Source organism: Mus pahari, chromosome 2, assembly GCF_900095145.1.
Source record: "Mus pahari chromosome 2, PAHARI_EIJ_v1.1, whole genome shotgun sequence".
Lineage (NCBI taxonomy): Eukaryota > Metazoa > Chordata > Mammalia > Rodentia > Muridae > Mus > Mus pahari.
The window spans coordinates 103,098,523-103,112,105 of record NC_034591.1 but is presented as its reverse complement, the minus strand read 5'-3'; the positions used below and the strand labels follow the sequence as shown (position 1 = coordinate 103,112,105).

Sequence of the window (13,583 nt, the reverse complement as noted above, 5' to 3'; positions counted from 1 at the left end):
TGGGGTCCTGGGACCATGGATGTAGTGGAAAGAATACGGCTTCTTTCTGTTTGAATCTGGGCTTTACCAGATGTGAATTTGAGACCTAGCAAGTCCCCTTGTTCAGAGCCCATGGCCTCATCTGTAAACTATAGCAGACTCACCTTTGGGCTTACAGTGTTAAAATGAGATGCTATGCTCAGATAGTACCTGGCCTATGTGTGTGGATGTTCAATAAGGGCTGGGCACCCCCCACCCCTGGTGTGTGTGTGTATGTGTGTGTGCATGAGTGTGCACATGTGTAGATTGGAGGTTGACATTAGGCATATTCCTCAACCACTTTTCACCTTATTTTTGAGACATCGCCTCTCACTGAACCTGGAACTCACTGATTCAGATAGACTGGCTGGCCATCAAGCTCCCCAAAATCCATCTCCACCTTCCCAGTGCTAGGGTTACAGGCACACCTAGCCATACCCAGTTTCTTATGTAGGTGCTGGGAATTGAACTCAGGTCCTCATTCTTGTATGGCTGACACTTCACCGACTAAGCCATCTCTCCAGTGCCTTTTTGTATTTTTTTAGTAGAGGTGGAAAAGGGCAAAATGATGTTTTCTCTTTTCCACTCTCCACCCCAGCTTCCCACTCTTCACTCTTTTGGAGGAGCTCCATCTCTCCCTCACCCTCTGCTACTGTAATGTCTTCCCCCATTCTGGCCATCACACCTGCAAATGCAGGGTCCGCTGTCTCTGCTGCTCCCCATCTCATCCACTGCAATGCAGCCCTTGCAGCTGTGTCAGCTCTATCCAGCCTCCTCCTCAGAGGACACTGCGTCACAACCTCCCCTCCCACACCAGAACTCAGCAATACATGTGTCAGCTTTCTACATGTGAAAACGGGTTAAGTTCCCAGTGTGACCTACATTTCCATACATGAGCCCCCTTTCAAACTTCCACCTTCCCAGGAGCCCCCGAGTAGCCGACAGAGATGGGTCACACACATTGGGAAGCCAAGCACATCTGGTTTACTAGGGTAAGATCTGCAGGTGAAATAACGGCACACACAGAGAAACCCACAAGCAGAGTCCACCCCAAACACAGTCAGACACCAAAGCAGCAAAAGGCCTTTGGAAAGTTCTCATGAAAATCGAAGGGAAGCTTTGTTGCTCATAGATTCAAACAGAAAACCATATAAAACCAACCCATAAATATATATTATATATATGTATATATATAAAATTGCAAAATAAAATCCAAGAGCCTAACCATCCAACTGCATATCAGTGGCTCCATGTGTTAGCATAGAGGAAGGCAGAACCATTTGTGGGAATGATGTGTGATCTTGGGGGAGAGTGGCATTGTCACAGCACAGAGTATTACATGGAATCCCTCTGGGAAACCTCACAGTACTAGGAAAAGCCAAACACAGACAGCCTATGTACAAGGGAAGACAGTAAGTCATACGTTCATGTGACGATTGTCAGACAGACATTTCACCAAAACCACCCACAGCATTACTTACGAGACACTGCACTCCCTGACCAGCCTGGGTTCCTGTGACCCTGCATCCCATGGGTCCCGTAAGGTACCTGAGCCCCCTTTCTAACTCCCACCTCCCCAAGACCCCCGGAGTAGCCAACAGAGATGGGTCACACACTTTGGGAAGTGTTGGGGACTTATAGAGAGGACAATCTTGTGGTATGATTCACCAACACAGACCCACAGGAGCAAGGTGGCATTGAAATGAGGCTCTGGGGCGTCCCCAAATGCATTGCCATCCTATAAGGAAGGGTTCATGATGTTTCTCAAGTGCGACCTCCTGGGTTTAGGTCCAACTGCCACCCTGATTCATATTAAAGGGGTCCTTAAAAGATACACAGGACGGTTTGTGGAGGGAGGGAAGGTTAGACCCTTCTTACTGTCCCCTCAGCTCCTGAGATGTCATTTCTACCCAAGAGCTAGGGAAGAGCCCTCGGGGTCCAGCCTCCCCCCAACCCCCATGCTTAGGATAGGATGGGTGAGGGAGGAGCTGTGGGTCTGACTCCCATGGAAGACTGCCTTCTCAGGCTAGCCTGCGCCTGCGCCTGCGCCTTCCCAGCACCAAGAGCCTCTTCTATCTCTGACCCTTCGTCCTCAAGCTGATCACCCAATTTATGGCAGAATCTTGGACAATACAGGAGCAAATGATTCTTACAGATTCATGACAGCATTTCTGCTCATGTCAACCAGAGTGGAGGCCCTGTTAGCACAAGGTCAGGTGTTTATATGTGGCCTCTTGTCTGTCACCTGGTCACACTGCTATCCCACAGGGGCTAGGCTCGGGCACTGTCTCATGATTGGGTGGCTCAGAGCGGTGCCTGACAATGGGGAATGTGAGAGACTCATGGTCCTCACCCATGTCAGCACAAAAGTCAATTTGGCAAAAGTCTAATGTCACCCACATGTGAGTGAGGCAGATTGTGGCTTCTTCCATATTTTCTAGGGTCACCAAATTCTGCTTTGCTCGTTGTTCCTATGAAGAGAAGCCTGCCTTCTCCAGGGCACTATCAGTGCAAAGACAATAAAAGGCACTTTGTCCACTGCAGTAGATCCCACTGTGTGGGATCCCACAGACTTCTGGACAAGGTGGCTTCCCCAGTGAGGGGCAATTGGGTGCCTTGGGAACAGAGCTTTATATGTGGGCTCTTGTTTCTGACAGGAAGAGCACTGCATCCTGGCTAGCTAGGGCTCTGAGAAGTAATCACAGTACTATGGGTGCATCTTCACGTTGGAGAAAGAGGGTGTGCGTGCAAAAACCACATACATGTGTTTCATGAATTTCACTTGCCTCTGGACCCTTCCTTCTCATGTTAAAGCACCCACCTCAGGCATGAATCCCTATTGCACTTTAAGCTGTGAGGTGTCTTGTCCTTTCTGTGGGAAGTGAGAGCAGGTATCTAGCATTTTGTTCATTTCTCAGTCTTTCTGAATTACATGGGATCATGGAGAGTTCAGTTGGGCTTAGTGACAAGCAAGGACATAAGCCTCATGGTCCCTCTGTCCTCAGTGGATGGCAACTATGCCTGGAGCCCATGGGTATTTGTGGAGCAACATGTGTAAAATGAGCACAGGGATGGGCGTTTCAATAGTCCTCTTTGGCTGTCAAGAACTCATGACATTTGGCCCAGAACTAAGACATACAATTCACATTTATGAAAAGGCCTGGCACACTAGTCTATATAGGGTTGTGTCCTGTCTTTAAGCAAACCTTCCCTACTATGTCCAAACTTAGGTCTAGCCATCCACACTCACATCACAGGAACGAATAGAATGGTTCTTACAGATCCATTACAGCATTTCCACTCACGTCAACCAGAGCGGAGGCTCTGTTAGCACAAAGCCAGACATCTGCCCTCTGGTCACATTGCCATCCCACAGGGGCTATACTCAGGCACTGTCTCATGATTGGGTGGCTCAGAGCAGTGCCTGACAATGGGGAATGTGAGAGACTCATGGCCCTCACCCATGTCCCTCATGCCCCCCTGTCCACAGAGCAAGGACTTCACACTCATTCCCAAGTGTTGACCAGCTCTTCCCAAGGTTTAAGAGGGAACAGACCTTGGGTCAGCTGAGAACAGGCCAGCTTCAGACTGTGGTACAGAACACCTCTGGGCAGGGGGTTTTGTTTTTTTGTTTTTTAGTTTGGGGGATAGTCACAGATCACAGCCACTCCCGGTGTATGACATCAGAGGAGCCAGGCTTGCCTCTCTCTCTGTACTCTCTACAGTGTGTAAAAACAGGCTGACGAAGCCACTCTACTCTTCCAGTCAGCTGGTCACACAGTAGCACCAGTTCAGCCTTCTGACCCTTCTCTGTAGGCACTACAGTGGCTCAATGAGAAACAAGCCCATGACAGGAAAACCCTTAGCTTACACAATCCCTCCTCACCAGTCAAACCTCAAACCAGTGTTTACAGAACCAAAGAAATGTCCTGTGTGGGACACACAGTCACTTCTACAGTCCTCAGGGCTGTGCACACCACATCCTCTATGTGTCAGGGAAGAAGGAAATTGACAGAATGTCTTTATACTTCTCTGGTGATCTAATCCCAAAGAAAACTGGGGACTGAGACTGAGAACCCAGCATTTTAGCTCAGTAAAAACTTCTTCAGGTGTTTTAACCATGCATAGGGGAGAATACAGCCTATGAGATGGCCAACAGCCTTACTTGTACACGCTCCCTCAGCCACCAAAGGGACCCTACAACACACTTCTACTTGCGATTCTACCCTAATTAACAGTCCTTAGTGTCCAGAATATGGTAAAATTTGGATCCCTCACACTGTCTACAAGGGTTCTTAAGACCCAGGCCTGCTCACCTGGGATGGGAACCATTCCCTGTCACCTTTTACAAAATGCTCTAGCGTGGCTCAGAAGGACACAGTGTGGAGTCCCATGCTACCACATCTGTCTACCTCTGCTGACTTTTGTTTTTTCTCAGAAGTTCCTCTCTTTTTTAAAAACCAAATCAGCCATCAGTGATCTGGAAGGACAACGCTCAGGGAAATCGCTGACATTTTAACCTAAGCAAGCTTTGGTGCTATATAACGGGGATGGATAGAGAGAGGTCACTGGACAGCGTTCACGGACCAACCTCATCTCCCAGCACCGGCTTGCACAAATGCCGCCTCTGCAGGGTCGGATCTTCTCATCTTTCTTAAAATGGCTGATAAAACGGATGCCTAGTGAATGCTGAGAGAGAATGAATGAATGAATGTGAAAGCTTATTTTTAAGAAGGCATCTCCTACAGGAGGGTAGAAGTCTCTGAGCATTTGTACACAACAACATTCAGTTGTCTGTCATTAGACTTGACCCAACCAGAAAGCAGAGCAAAGCAGGGCCTATGCAGCAGCCCCAGATCTGCACCAGCCTCTCAGCTCTGTTCAAGAGACAGCCAACTGCGGGTGAGATTCCCTGCTTCAACCAGAGGCAGAGACATCCCACCAGCCACAGCTGACTGCACCGCTGAGAGTGACCACAGGTGGCCTCTCTACCTTCATCTCCTGTGCTAATACTCCACAGCCAAGACCAACTGCAGAGATGGCTAATGGGCCAAAGCCATTGTCCATTCACCACAGCTGGGAAGAGGCAGGACTCGGCTCAGACAGTCCTGGGTTCAAACCAAGTCTTCGCATCCTGCTCAGCAAGTCAGTTATCCCTGAAAGGGTTCAGTTGAGAAGGGAAAGCCCACGCAGTGCTTGTAGACACATGTGTGCAAAGTGAAAACCGATGAGCTAAGAAACTTCCAAAATACCATTACAATGATCAGGACGAAAAAAAGAGAAACGCTCTTTGAAGACACTGTGCTTTAAGGAAGATGGATTGTCTTGGAGCCAGAAGTGTTCACTAACCAACACTCCTCCTTGGGAGGATGTGGGGGGGGGGACCAGTATTGGCATTTAAAATAACAGCTCTGCCTATTGCCACGTTTCAGGATGCAAGAGAGTGATGGGGTTGGGAATGTCAGCCATGTCTTTAAAAGTTGGTGAGAGAGAATTAACCCCAAAGGACTCATTTCTGACCATCCTCTCCTGTACCCTCTGACTCAGAGTTGGGACCCAAAGAGCCAAGGTCAAGATGCCAAGAGCAAGATGTTCTGGTCTGTGGGCAAGAGCCCTTGAGGCCATGGGAAGGTCAAGGGACACCTGGCTGCCAGGCAAGAGTGAGGCAGGTACAGCCCTGCATAGCATGCAAAGCCAAAGGGGTATCTGACCTCCTCACACAACTCAGTGCCAGCAACAACAGATCTGGATGCCCCAGAATTTCTCCCCTGAGCATGAGACTTTTCTTAAGCTACAGTTGGGTTTAATTTTTCAGCCTGTGAGAAGCACAATACAGACAGATCAGGCTCCTGGGCTCATAGACTGGTGACAACCCCCCCCCCCCAGGCTGACTTAGCTTGCCCTCTATCTGTTGGCTCTTAGAGTCCTTCCATCCATCACTCACGCAATGGGTTCCATGGAGAAAGCTCAGGGTTAGTGTTTGGAAAAGCGCAAGCTAAGCCATCAGCCTGGGGATCAAAGATTAACTTCTATTGGCGGGGACAGATCAGTCTGCCTGGTTACTTGAGCTGGGGGGAAGGGAGGGACCCAAAATGGAAGAGAGAAGCATGGCTTCTTGCTGTGGAGACAGCTCCATCAGCAGGAGGCAGGATTCCTGGGAAGAGATGGACCTTTCAGAAGAAACCTTGGTCTGTGAGCATCCATGACCGTGCCTGGTGTTTGGCCTTCCTACCCTGGGCTCAGGTGGGCAGGCGGTGTCCTAACATAGGCAGCCCAGACTAGGCAGTGTTGAAAAGAGGGCAGAGCATGACCATGGCCATGGGAATCAGGAAGCTCAAATCTAGTGCAGGCTCTGCTGCCAACTAACTGTGACTGTGGACAAGACCCCTGGTTGCTCTGGGAAGGCAGGCTCTAAGTTCCCCTCTGAGTGTGATCCCAGGACCTCCTCCATCCCTCCGTGGCCCTATGCTCCGGGGGCAGAGTTGGGAGAAGGGTAAAGAGGGAGGGCAGGGATGCAGCAGGACCCACTGAGCCACTAATCAGGATTCCACCTTCTCCTTCTTCTTGCTTTTCTTCAGGAACGAGGGGGTTCGGAATTTCTTTTTCTTTTTGGAGGGTGACTTAGAGGGCGAGCCCTCTGGGGACAAGGGGCCGCTGGTAACTGACTCGGTTTTGTCCTTGTAGCTGTCGCCATCAGTGTCAGCGTTGGTGGTCATCTGGCCCAGTCCTTTGCTGAGGGCCTCTTCCACGCTCGGCTCTTCCTCCTTTCCATTCACCACCACCCCTTCTGGTTTCACTGGCTCAGGCTCTGTGTTGGCTTCGCTGACTTCTGTCTTCTTGGTATCTAGGAAAAGACCAGAAGACCCAACCTGTAAGATTTCATGAAGGCGAGTGTTCGACAGAACCACTTCTAGGGAGGTCTGGAGCCAGGGAAGTGCAGGCTGGCATGGGGTGGGAGTAAGGATCCTGGAACAGAGGAGGGATGGCGTTCTCACCTCTCACTACCTGCCCGGGGAACACCCATTGCGCAGGTGTTAACTCTGGGTCCTTGTCTACATATTGAAACAGATGTTGGTTTCTGAACAAGCATTTAATTCAGTGTGAATGAGGAGGCCCACCCAAGAGAGGAGAACAGCTAGGGGCAGCATGGTTGTCTCAGTGGAAGCATTGTGATAAGCAGCCCAGTTGCACCAATCGAGACATGGTGATCACAGGTCTTCATACCTAAACAGCAGCAGGGAGCTTAGGAACCCAATGTCTCCCCAGGGCCAGAGAGGAGAAACAGGAGGGAGCCAACATTTCCATAATAGAATCATCAGTCCAAGGAGGTCCTTTCATTCTGTGGCTGCCAGGGCTCAGGTCTCTATTCTGCCTGGGATCACCAGGTCTCACACTTAAGGGAAGCATGCTCAGACCCCAGGCACTAAAATCCCCAGCTATGCAGACTTTGAAATTCTTGTGTAAAGAGGAAGGAGGGGGACTATAATGATACAGACTTTGAACCATAGAAAGTTAATTAAAGACTGCCTGGCTCCCTCCTCCCCATTTCACAGCCAGAGCAGAGAGCAGCACAGAGCAGGCTCAGGCCTGGGCTTCTCCCTCCACGTGTTTCTTATCCGTGGGTTGAGAGGCCTCCTGGTGTGTGAGAGGTGACCATTTGAGTTTGGTATAGATTATGTATGCATGCATGTACGTCATCTGTGAGGTGTGTGTGTGTGTGTGTGTGTTTCATGTACATGTGTGTGGTATGATCATGGGCACCTTTGAGTGGGAACATCACCACCAGGATTGGGACATGCTCTGCTTTAAGGGAATGTGAGCAACAGGGGAAAGTGAAGCCAATGCTGCAGAAGTAGTTGAAGAAAAAAATCCTAGAGTTCGTGACACAGAGGACTCTTGTGACTATAATCTGTGTGGATGGGGGTGAATGTAAAGCAGCCAGGACTGGCTGGCTTAACAACCCGGAAGTGAGGAGGAAGGAAGCACAGTGAGGTGCTTCCTTCCTCCTTGAGGTGGCATGCCAAAGTTCTTCCTAGACCCGCCCCCAGGGTGTGTCCCCTTTTAGTTTCAGAGACTAGCTGCTGCTTCTTGTCCATCCAACTTTCAAGATTACAGCCTGTCAAAATTTATAGTCCTGACTCCCAGAGCCTGAGCTCTGGTCCCCTCATCTCCATGTGCATTCCTATGACTGCCACCTGCCAGTGTACTTCAAAGCCATGAATCTGTTAGGGCACAATCCTTTCTGTTCCCTCTCCTGATTCGCCCCAACCTTCGACTTGGTCTCCTCAACTGTCACTCCCTTGTCCCTTCTTGGTCATCCCAGGTTGTGCTATCTGGAGAAGGCCCTTCTTGCCTCTCTGTTCCCCAAGTGCAACCTTATAGAACAGATGTGTTTGAATACCTGCTCTCCCTCAGTGTCTTTCTTGACCTTATGCCCACTTCCATCCTTTCTGCATCCACCAGAGACTTCTATTCCCAGCAATGAGGTGGTCACACCTGTCTAGTTGAGCATGCCATCTCTCCATTCTAAACAGAGGGCAAGGCTGTGCTGATCACATGCCTAGCCCCTGGAAGGCACCAGGGGAATGTCTGTGCAATCCACAGATGGCGGAATGCATGAGTGACTAGGTGAACTTGGCAATTGAATACCTCGAACACTGTCACTCCTACCCTGCCACATCCATCCCAGTGAAAATCTTCTAAGTCAGGCTGGATCCGCACATGGCACAGCCCTGCCCACCCAAGTGCTACCCTTTGGACCCACTCCTCCTCCACATACCTCAGCTTCTTGGCTCTCTAGCCATTCCCCGCCCCCTTTTTTTTCAACTCCATAGCAAGAGCCTCACTTGGATGACATACTATAGACACATTTCTCAAGGCCCCAGCATGGCTACTGTCCCCTAAGATGATCCTCACTGTGTGCTAGAGGGGTTCTACTTTCTGCTCAAACTCTCATTTGCTGCCCTCATGGTGACTCATGTCCTTGCTGTAACTCAGGCCTTCTCCCAGGTCCCTGTCCACATCTCTTCACCTCTATCAAGCAGGTCTACAGCCCCAGCCCCTGGTGTGCATGCTGTCTTAAGAAAGCAATATCAATAGAGCACAGCCAGTGTCCCCAACCCCATAGGGACAGAGACCCCTGGAGAGTTGGCTAGAGAGGTGGGGCAGGTACGAGCACCTGGGGAGCACCAAAGACTGGCTCTGAGAGCCAACTCTTTCCCCTGGGGGCAGCTCCAGAAAATAAAGTTAAAGAGTAGCTGGGAAAGATGCCAAGAGATGGGTACAGTGGGACTCATGTTGGCTTGAGTGGGCGTGCTCATGGAATAGGGGACACTTGGTAGATGGGACAGAGACTGTAAAGTTGCAAATTCTGTCTAAAGAGGAAACCAGGAAACTGGGTGAGGAAAAGGAGGAATAGGGAGAGTGGATGATTCAGGACAAATCTGGGCTCAGGACAGCGGGGAGGCCACTCCTAGACCAGGGTGGGCTGCAGGGTAAAGAGCTGCAGAGCTTCCAGAGGCTGGGGGCGGGGCTTTCAGAGGCTGGGGGTGGGGCTTCCAGAGGCTCGGGGAAGGGAGAAGACTGCTGCTGGAATTCTACCTTTTGGGTTTGATTCTTTACTGGCCACAGCTTACAAGCACTTTATCTCCCACCAGTGGCCTTGTGATGGCTTTGTGCATTGTGATGGCTGAGTTAAGGAATAATAACTTAAGAGTTAATAAAACATTTCTGGCCCAACAGAACCAGCAGGAGAAGGGAGAGCCTCTTGGTTTATGGTATCTGTCTTCTGCATTAACAAAACTCTAGTTCTCAGACCTTCTGGCTGAGGATGATTGAAACCACCAGATTTCCTCGTTTGCAGCTTACACACTATAGTGGAATATGCAGCCTCCATGGTCACATCAAGCAATGGCCTCGTTTCCATAGCTACACATGTCCCATTGGTTCTGATGTGGAGAGCCTCCTTAGGGCTTCCCTTCCAGGAATGTTCACTCCCCCATTCCCCAGCTTCCTGGCCTCCACCCCAACACAACCCAGCCCACTCCTGCCCAACCGTCCAAGTACATATCTCCCCAAAGTTGGGTTCAATTACACTTCCACTGAGATTAACAATAAACTTGCCCTCCTCTAAGCCCACTGCCCCTGTGCTCATCTTACATTGGCACATGCTGACTTTGTTCTCCATTCAGAACACAAATCTCTCTCACTTAAGTGCAGACGTCTCCTGATCAGGAACTACATGCTTGAGCCTTTCTCTGAGCGATGTCAGGTGCAAGTTCCATAGAGGATACCTGGTATCTCCTCATCGCTGGCATCTCTGTGGAGGAGTCTGTACCTCACCTGACCTCAGGAATGTGCTCATGACTAAAGACACACACTTTACCTGACACGTGACAGATAAGTGGCCTGGCTTACCACTTAGCAGCAGGAAGGGAGATGATGGGAAGACCTGGAAGTGGGTTTGCTGAACTCAGGGTCAACCAGACTAACCCTGGTCTCCATCCCAGTGCATGCAAGACTGGTGACTGCCATGCATGGTTCATGTGTCCCTAATGAAAGAATGCCCTGTACCTTTGTATGCAGAAGCCAAAGAAAAGGCTCATTAAAAGTGGGAGGGGATAAGTATCATTCATGATTGGGGCTGACACAGGGCTGGGGTGCCATGCTGCAAGGATCACAAAGGCCCACGAGGCACTCAAAGCACAGAGCAGGAGGCAGAAGGCCATTGCGAAGATCTGCTTTTGAGGTTCTGTGAGCAGGAGGCTGGCCCACAGAGCTCTGCACCAATTTCTGTCCTCACTTAAATTCCTGAATATCAGTGTCTTTGATAGAAGGATCCAGATTCAATTTGTGCAAATGCAGTCTTTCTCCATGTTAGGTCCCTGAGGCAGTCAGTGGGTCACAAAGTGTGTGTGTGTGTGTGTGTGTGTGTGTGTGTGTGTGTTATTTTGCCTTATACATATTAGGTAAGTGCTCTACCACTGAGCTACATCCCTACCTCTCTAAAATTCTGTGTGTGTGTGTGTGTGTGTGTGTGTGTGTGTGTGTGTGTGTGTGTGTTTAAATCAAGTCATCAGGCCATTTTGACATAAAAGGACCATTGGCAGCACATTGGGACATTTGGGTTCAGAATATGATCCTTTTACCTTGGCTGAGAATCATCCCCCCAATACTGGGTATACTGATGACATGTGGGATAGCTCAGGTCCTAGTGTGCAGAGCCTCTAGGCATTGACAGGTTCATGTTGTCCACATTGGCCCCAAGACTTCTGGTAGCAATCAGAATACCGGGAAGTGCTGCAGAGCTACAGGCCAAAGACCCAAGAAGGTCTAGAAACTTCTGCCTAACAGCTTTGGGAGACCTAGGCCACCATGGATAAGACCAATAAGACCAATGGAAATGTAGAGAGACCACACAAGAGAGGAAAAGGGTGAATAGAGAGTGAGGCAGAGACAGAGACCAATCAGCTACCATGGTATCCAAGTTGAGCCTGCTTCCTTCTGTCCCTGCCAAGGTGCTAGCCATATGTGTGCACCATCTTGGAAGTCCTGGCCCAGTCATGCTCAAAGCTGACTATGGTCTTCATTGATACCACGCAGGGATGAAGACCCATTAGTCTAAGCCCAGTCAACTCCAGCCAATCCACAGAACTAGCTCTCACTGTGGACCATGGTTGGATAGTGATCTGATGCTACCAAGCTAACTTGCCCAAGTCTTGGAGGCTGGCAGCATCAAGGAGTAGTAATTCAAAGAACACAGTCCATAATAAGAATGGATTTAGGTGAGCACATTGACATTTTGGTCATTTTCTCCCCTTTCCCCACCCCACCTCTGTCAGCTGACACCTGATATCAACTGTCTTCCTTGATGGGTGTCCATTTTACTTATTGAGTCAGGGTCTCTCAATTGAACCTAGAGCTCACTGATGGACTAGACCAACTAGCCAGTTTATCCAGGGGCTCCTGTGCCTCTGCCTCTTGAGTTCTGGGATCACAGAGACTGCCATGCCTGGTTGGATTTCACATGTCTGTGCAGCAAGCACTTATATCCATTGGGCCATTTCCCAGCCCTCTCAAGTGTTTTGAGGGGCTTGTTTGAAATGAGGGATTCGTCAGTGACTCTCTGACATGAAACAGAATCTCCTGATGTCCGCTTTCTGCCATGAGCCCTTTTCAGGCTCTCTTTGTATTTCTTTACAGAAGCCCACATACCTGTGCTAATGGACAGACAGCCCAGATCCTCTGCACACATCTCTGGGGTCCTGAGAGAGAGAATCCAGGCTCTGCTCAGAGTTCTAAAAGAGGCTCCTTTGAGATGTCAAAGTAGGGCCAATGATTAATTCTTGTTGACCATGACACTCCTGAAGTTCCCTATTCCTCTTTATGGGATTTGGTGTGTGTGTGTCTGTGTGTGTGTGTGTGTGTGTGTGTCCATGTCCCTTTCAGGAAGCCTAGTCCATGCACAGCACAGGTAGAATTGGTCATGAATTTTACATCTAAGAGACTTCCCAAAGGTGGGGCTGTGAGATGCAAGAAGAAAACCCAGGAAGAAACAGATTTCTTTTAGAAAGTTCTTCCCTCCCTGTTGCGAGTGCCAGGTGAGTTAGGAAGTGGCCTCTCTATACTTACTACAGAGACAAGTATTCAGACTCGGAGGAAAGTCCTTTGATGAAAGCACAAATGGGAAGAGAAAGGAAGACAACACACGGTGATGAGACACAATGAACACGCACAGCCAGTGGAGAGGAGGGCGGGCCATCCACTTGGAGCGCTGGCTCAAGCAGATTGGTTGTCTCCAGCAGGGCTAGGTCTACGCTCAAGAAGCTCAGGGTGGAGGTGCTACCAGAGTCATACATGTGACCATTCACTGAGGAAAGGACCCCAGCATCCCAGCAGAGGCTGTTCTCTGGGTCACAGGGTACCCTCTTTCTCAGGGGACCCAGTGGAGCAGCCTGGAGGTGGTGAGGTATACCATACAATATTGTCACTATGTGTGTCTTAATCATAACTAGAGCCTAGGTTCAAATTATGCTCTATGTCTTTCAAAGTAGTCTGCCATTCATCAACATTCCCTAAGACACAGAAGGACTGTGACAAGGGAAAGCATTAATAATTCCATTTGACACACAGGGAAACTGAGGCAAAGATGGGCATCTCTGAATTGCTAAAACCAGCGGTTTGGTTCGGTCTAGAATTCCAATGTCTAAACCAGTGCCTCTCTCGTGACACTTTTCAACTGGCTCACAACTAGAGAAAGGCTGACAGTGGGTTCCAGGCAGCAGATCCACCCAAGTTCACCAAGGGATTCCAATGCACAGTCAGGACTGACGATGACACCATTTGGTGTCACTCCCCTGAGAAATGCAGAGTCTTGAGGCCCCATTTCAGACCAGACAGAGCAGAGCCTTCATCTTTAAAGAGATCCTCCTAACATCAGCATGTGAGGACCGGATGGGACAACTGGTCAGTTAGGGAAGGGGGACAACTGGCCAGCTAGGGAAGGGGGACAACTGGCCAGCTAGGGAAGGGGGACAACTGGCCAGCTAGGGAAGGGGGACAACTGG

General features: G+C 49.7%; 1 protein-coding gene across 2 annotated transcripts in view; it reads right to left on the bottom strand.

Annotated features, from left to right (window-relative positions):
• Nucleotides 1-979: 979 nt before the first annotated feature.
• Nucleotides 980-13,583, bottom strand: part of Add2 (adducin 2) — a 97,913-nt gene continuing 85,309 nt past the window's right edge. For both annotated transcript variants that reach the window (XM_021191161.1, XM_021191163.1), the window contains exon 16: nt 980-6,862. In XM_021191161.1, coding sequence (XP_021046820.1) covers nt 6,558-6,862 — 305 coding nt within the window. In that variant the 3' untranslated portion in view covers nt 980-6,557. The remainder of the gene's footprint in view (nt 6,863-13,583) is intronic.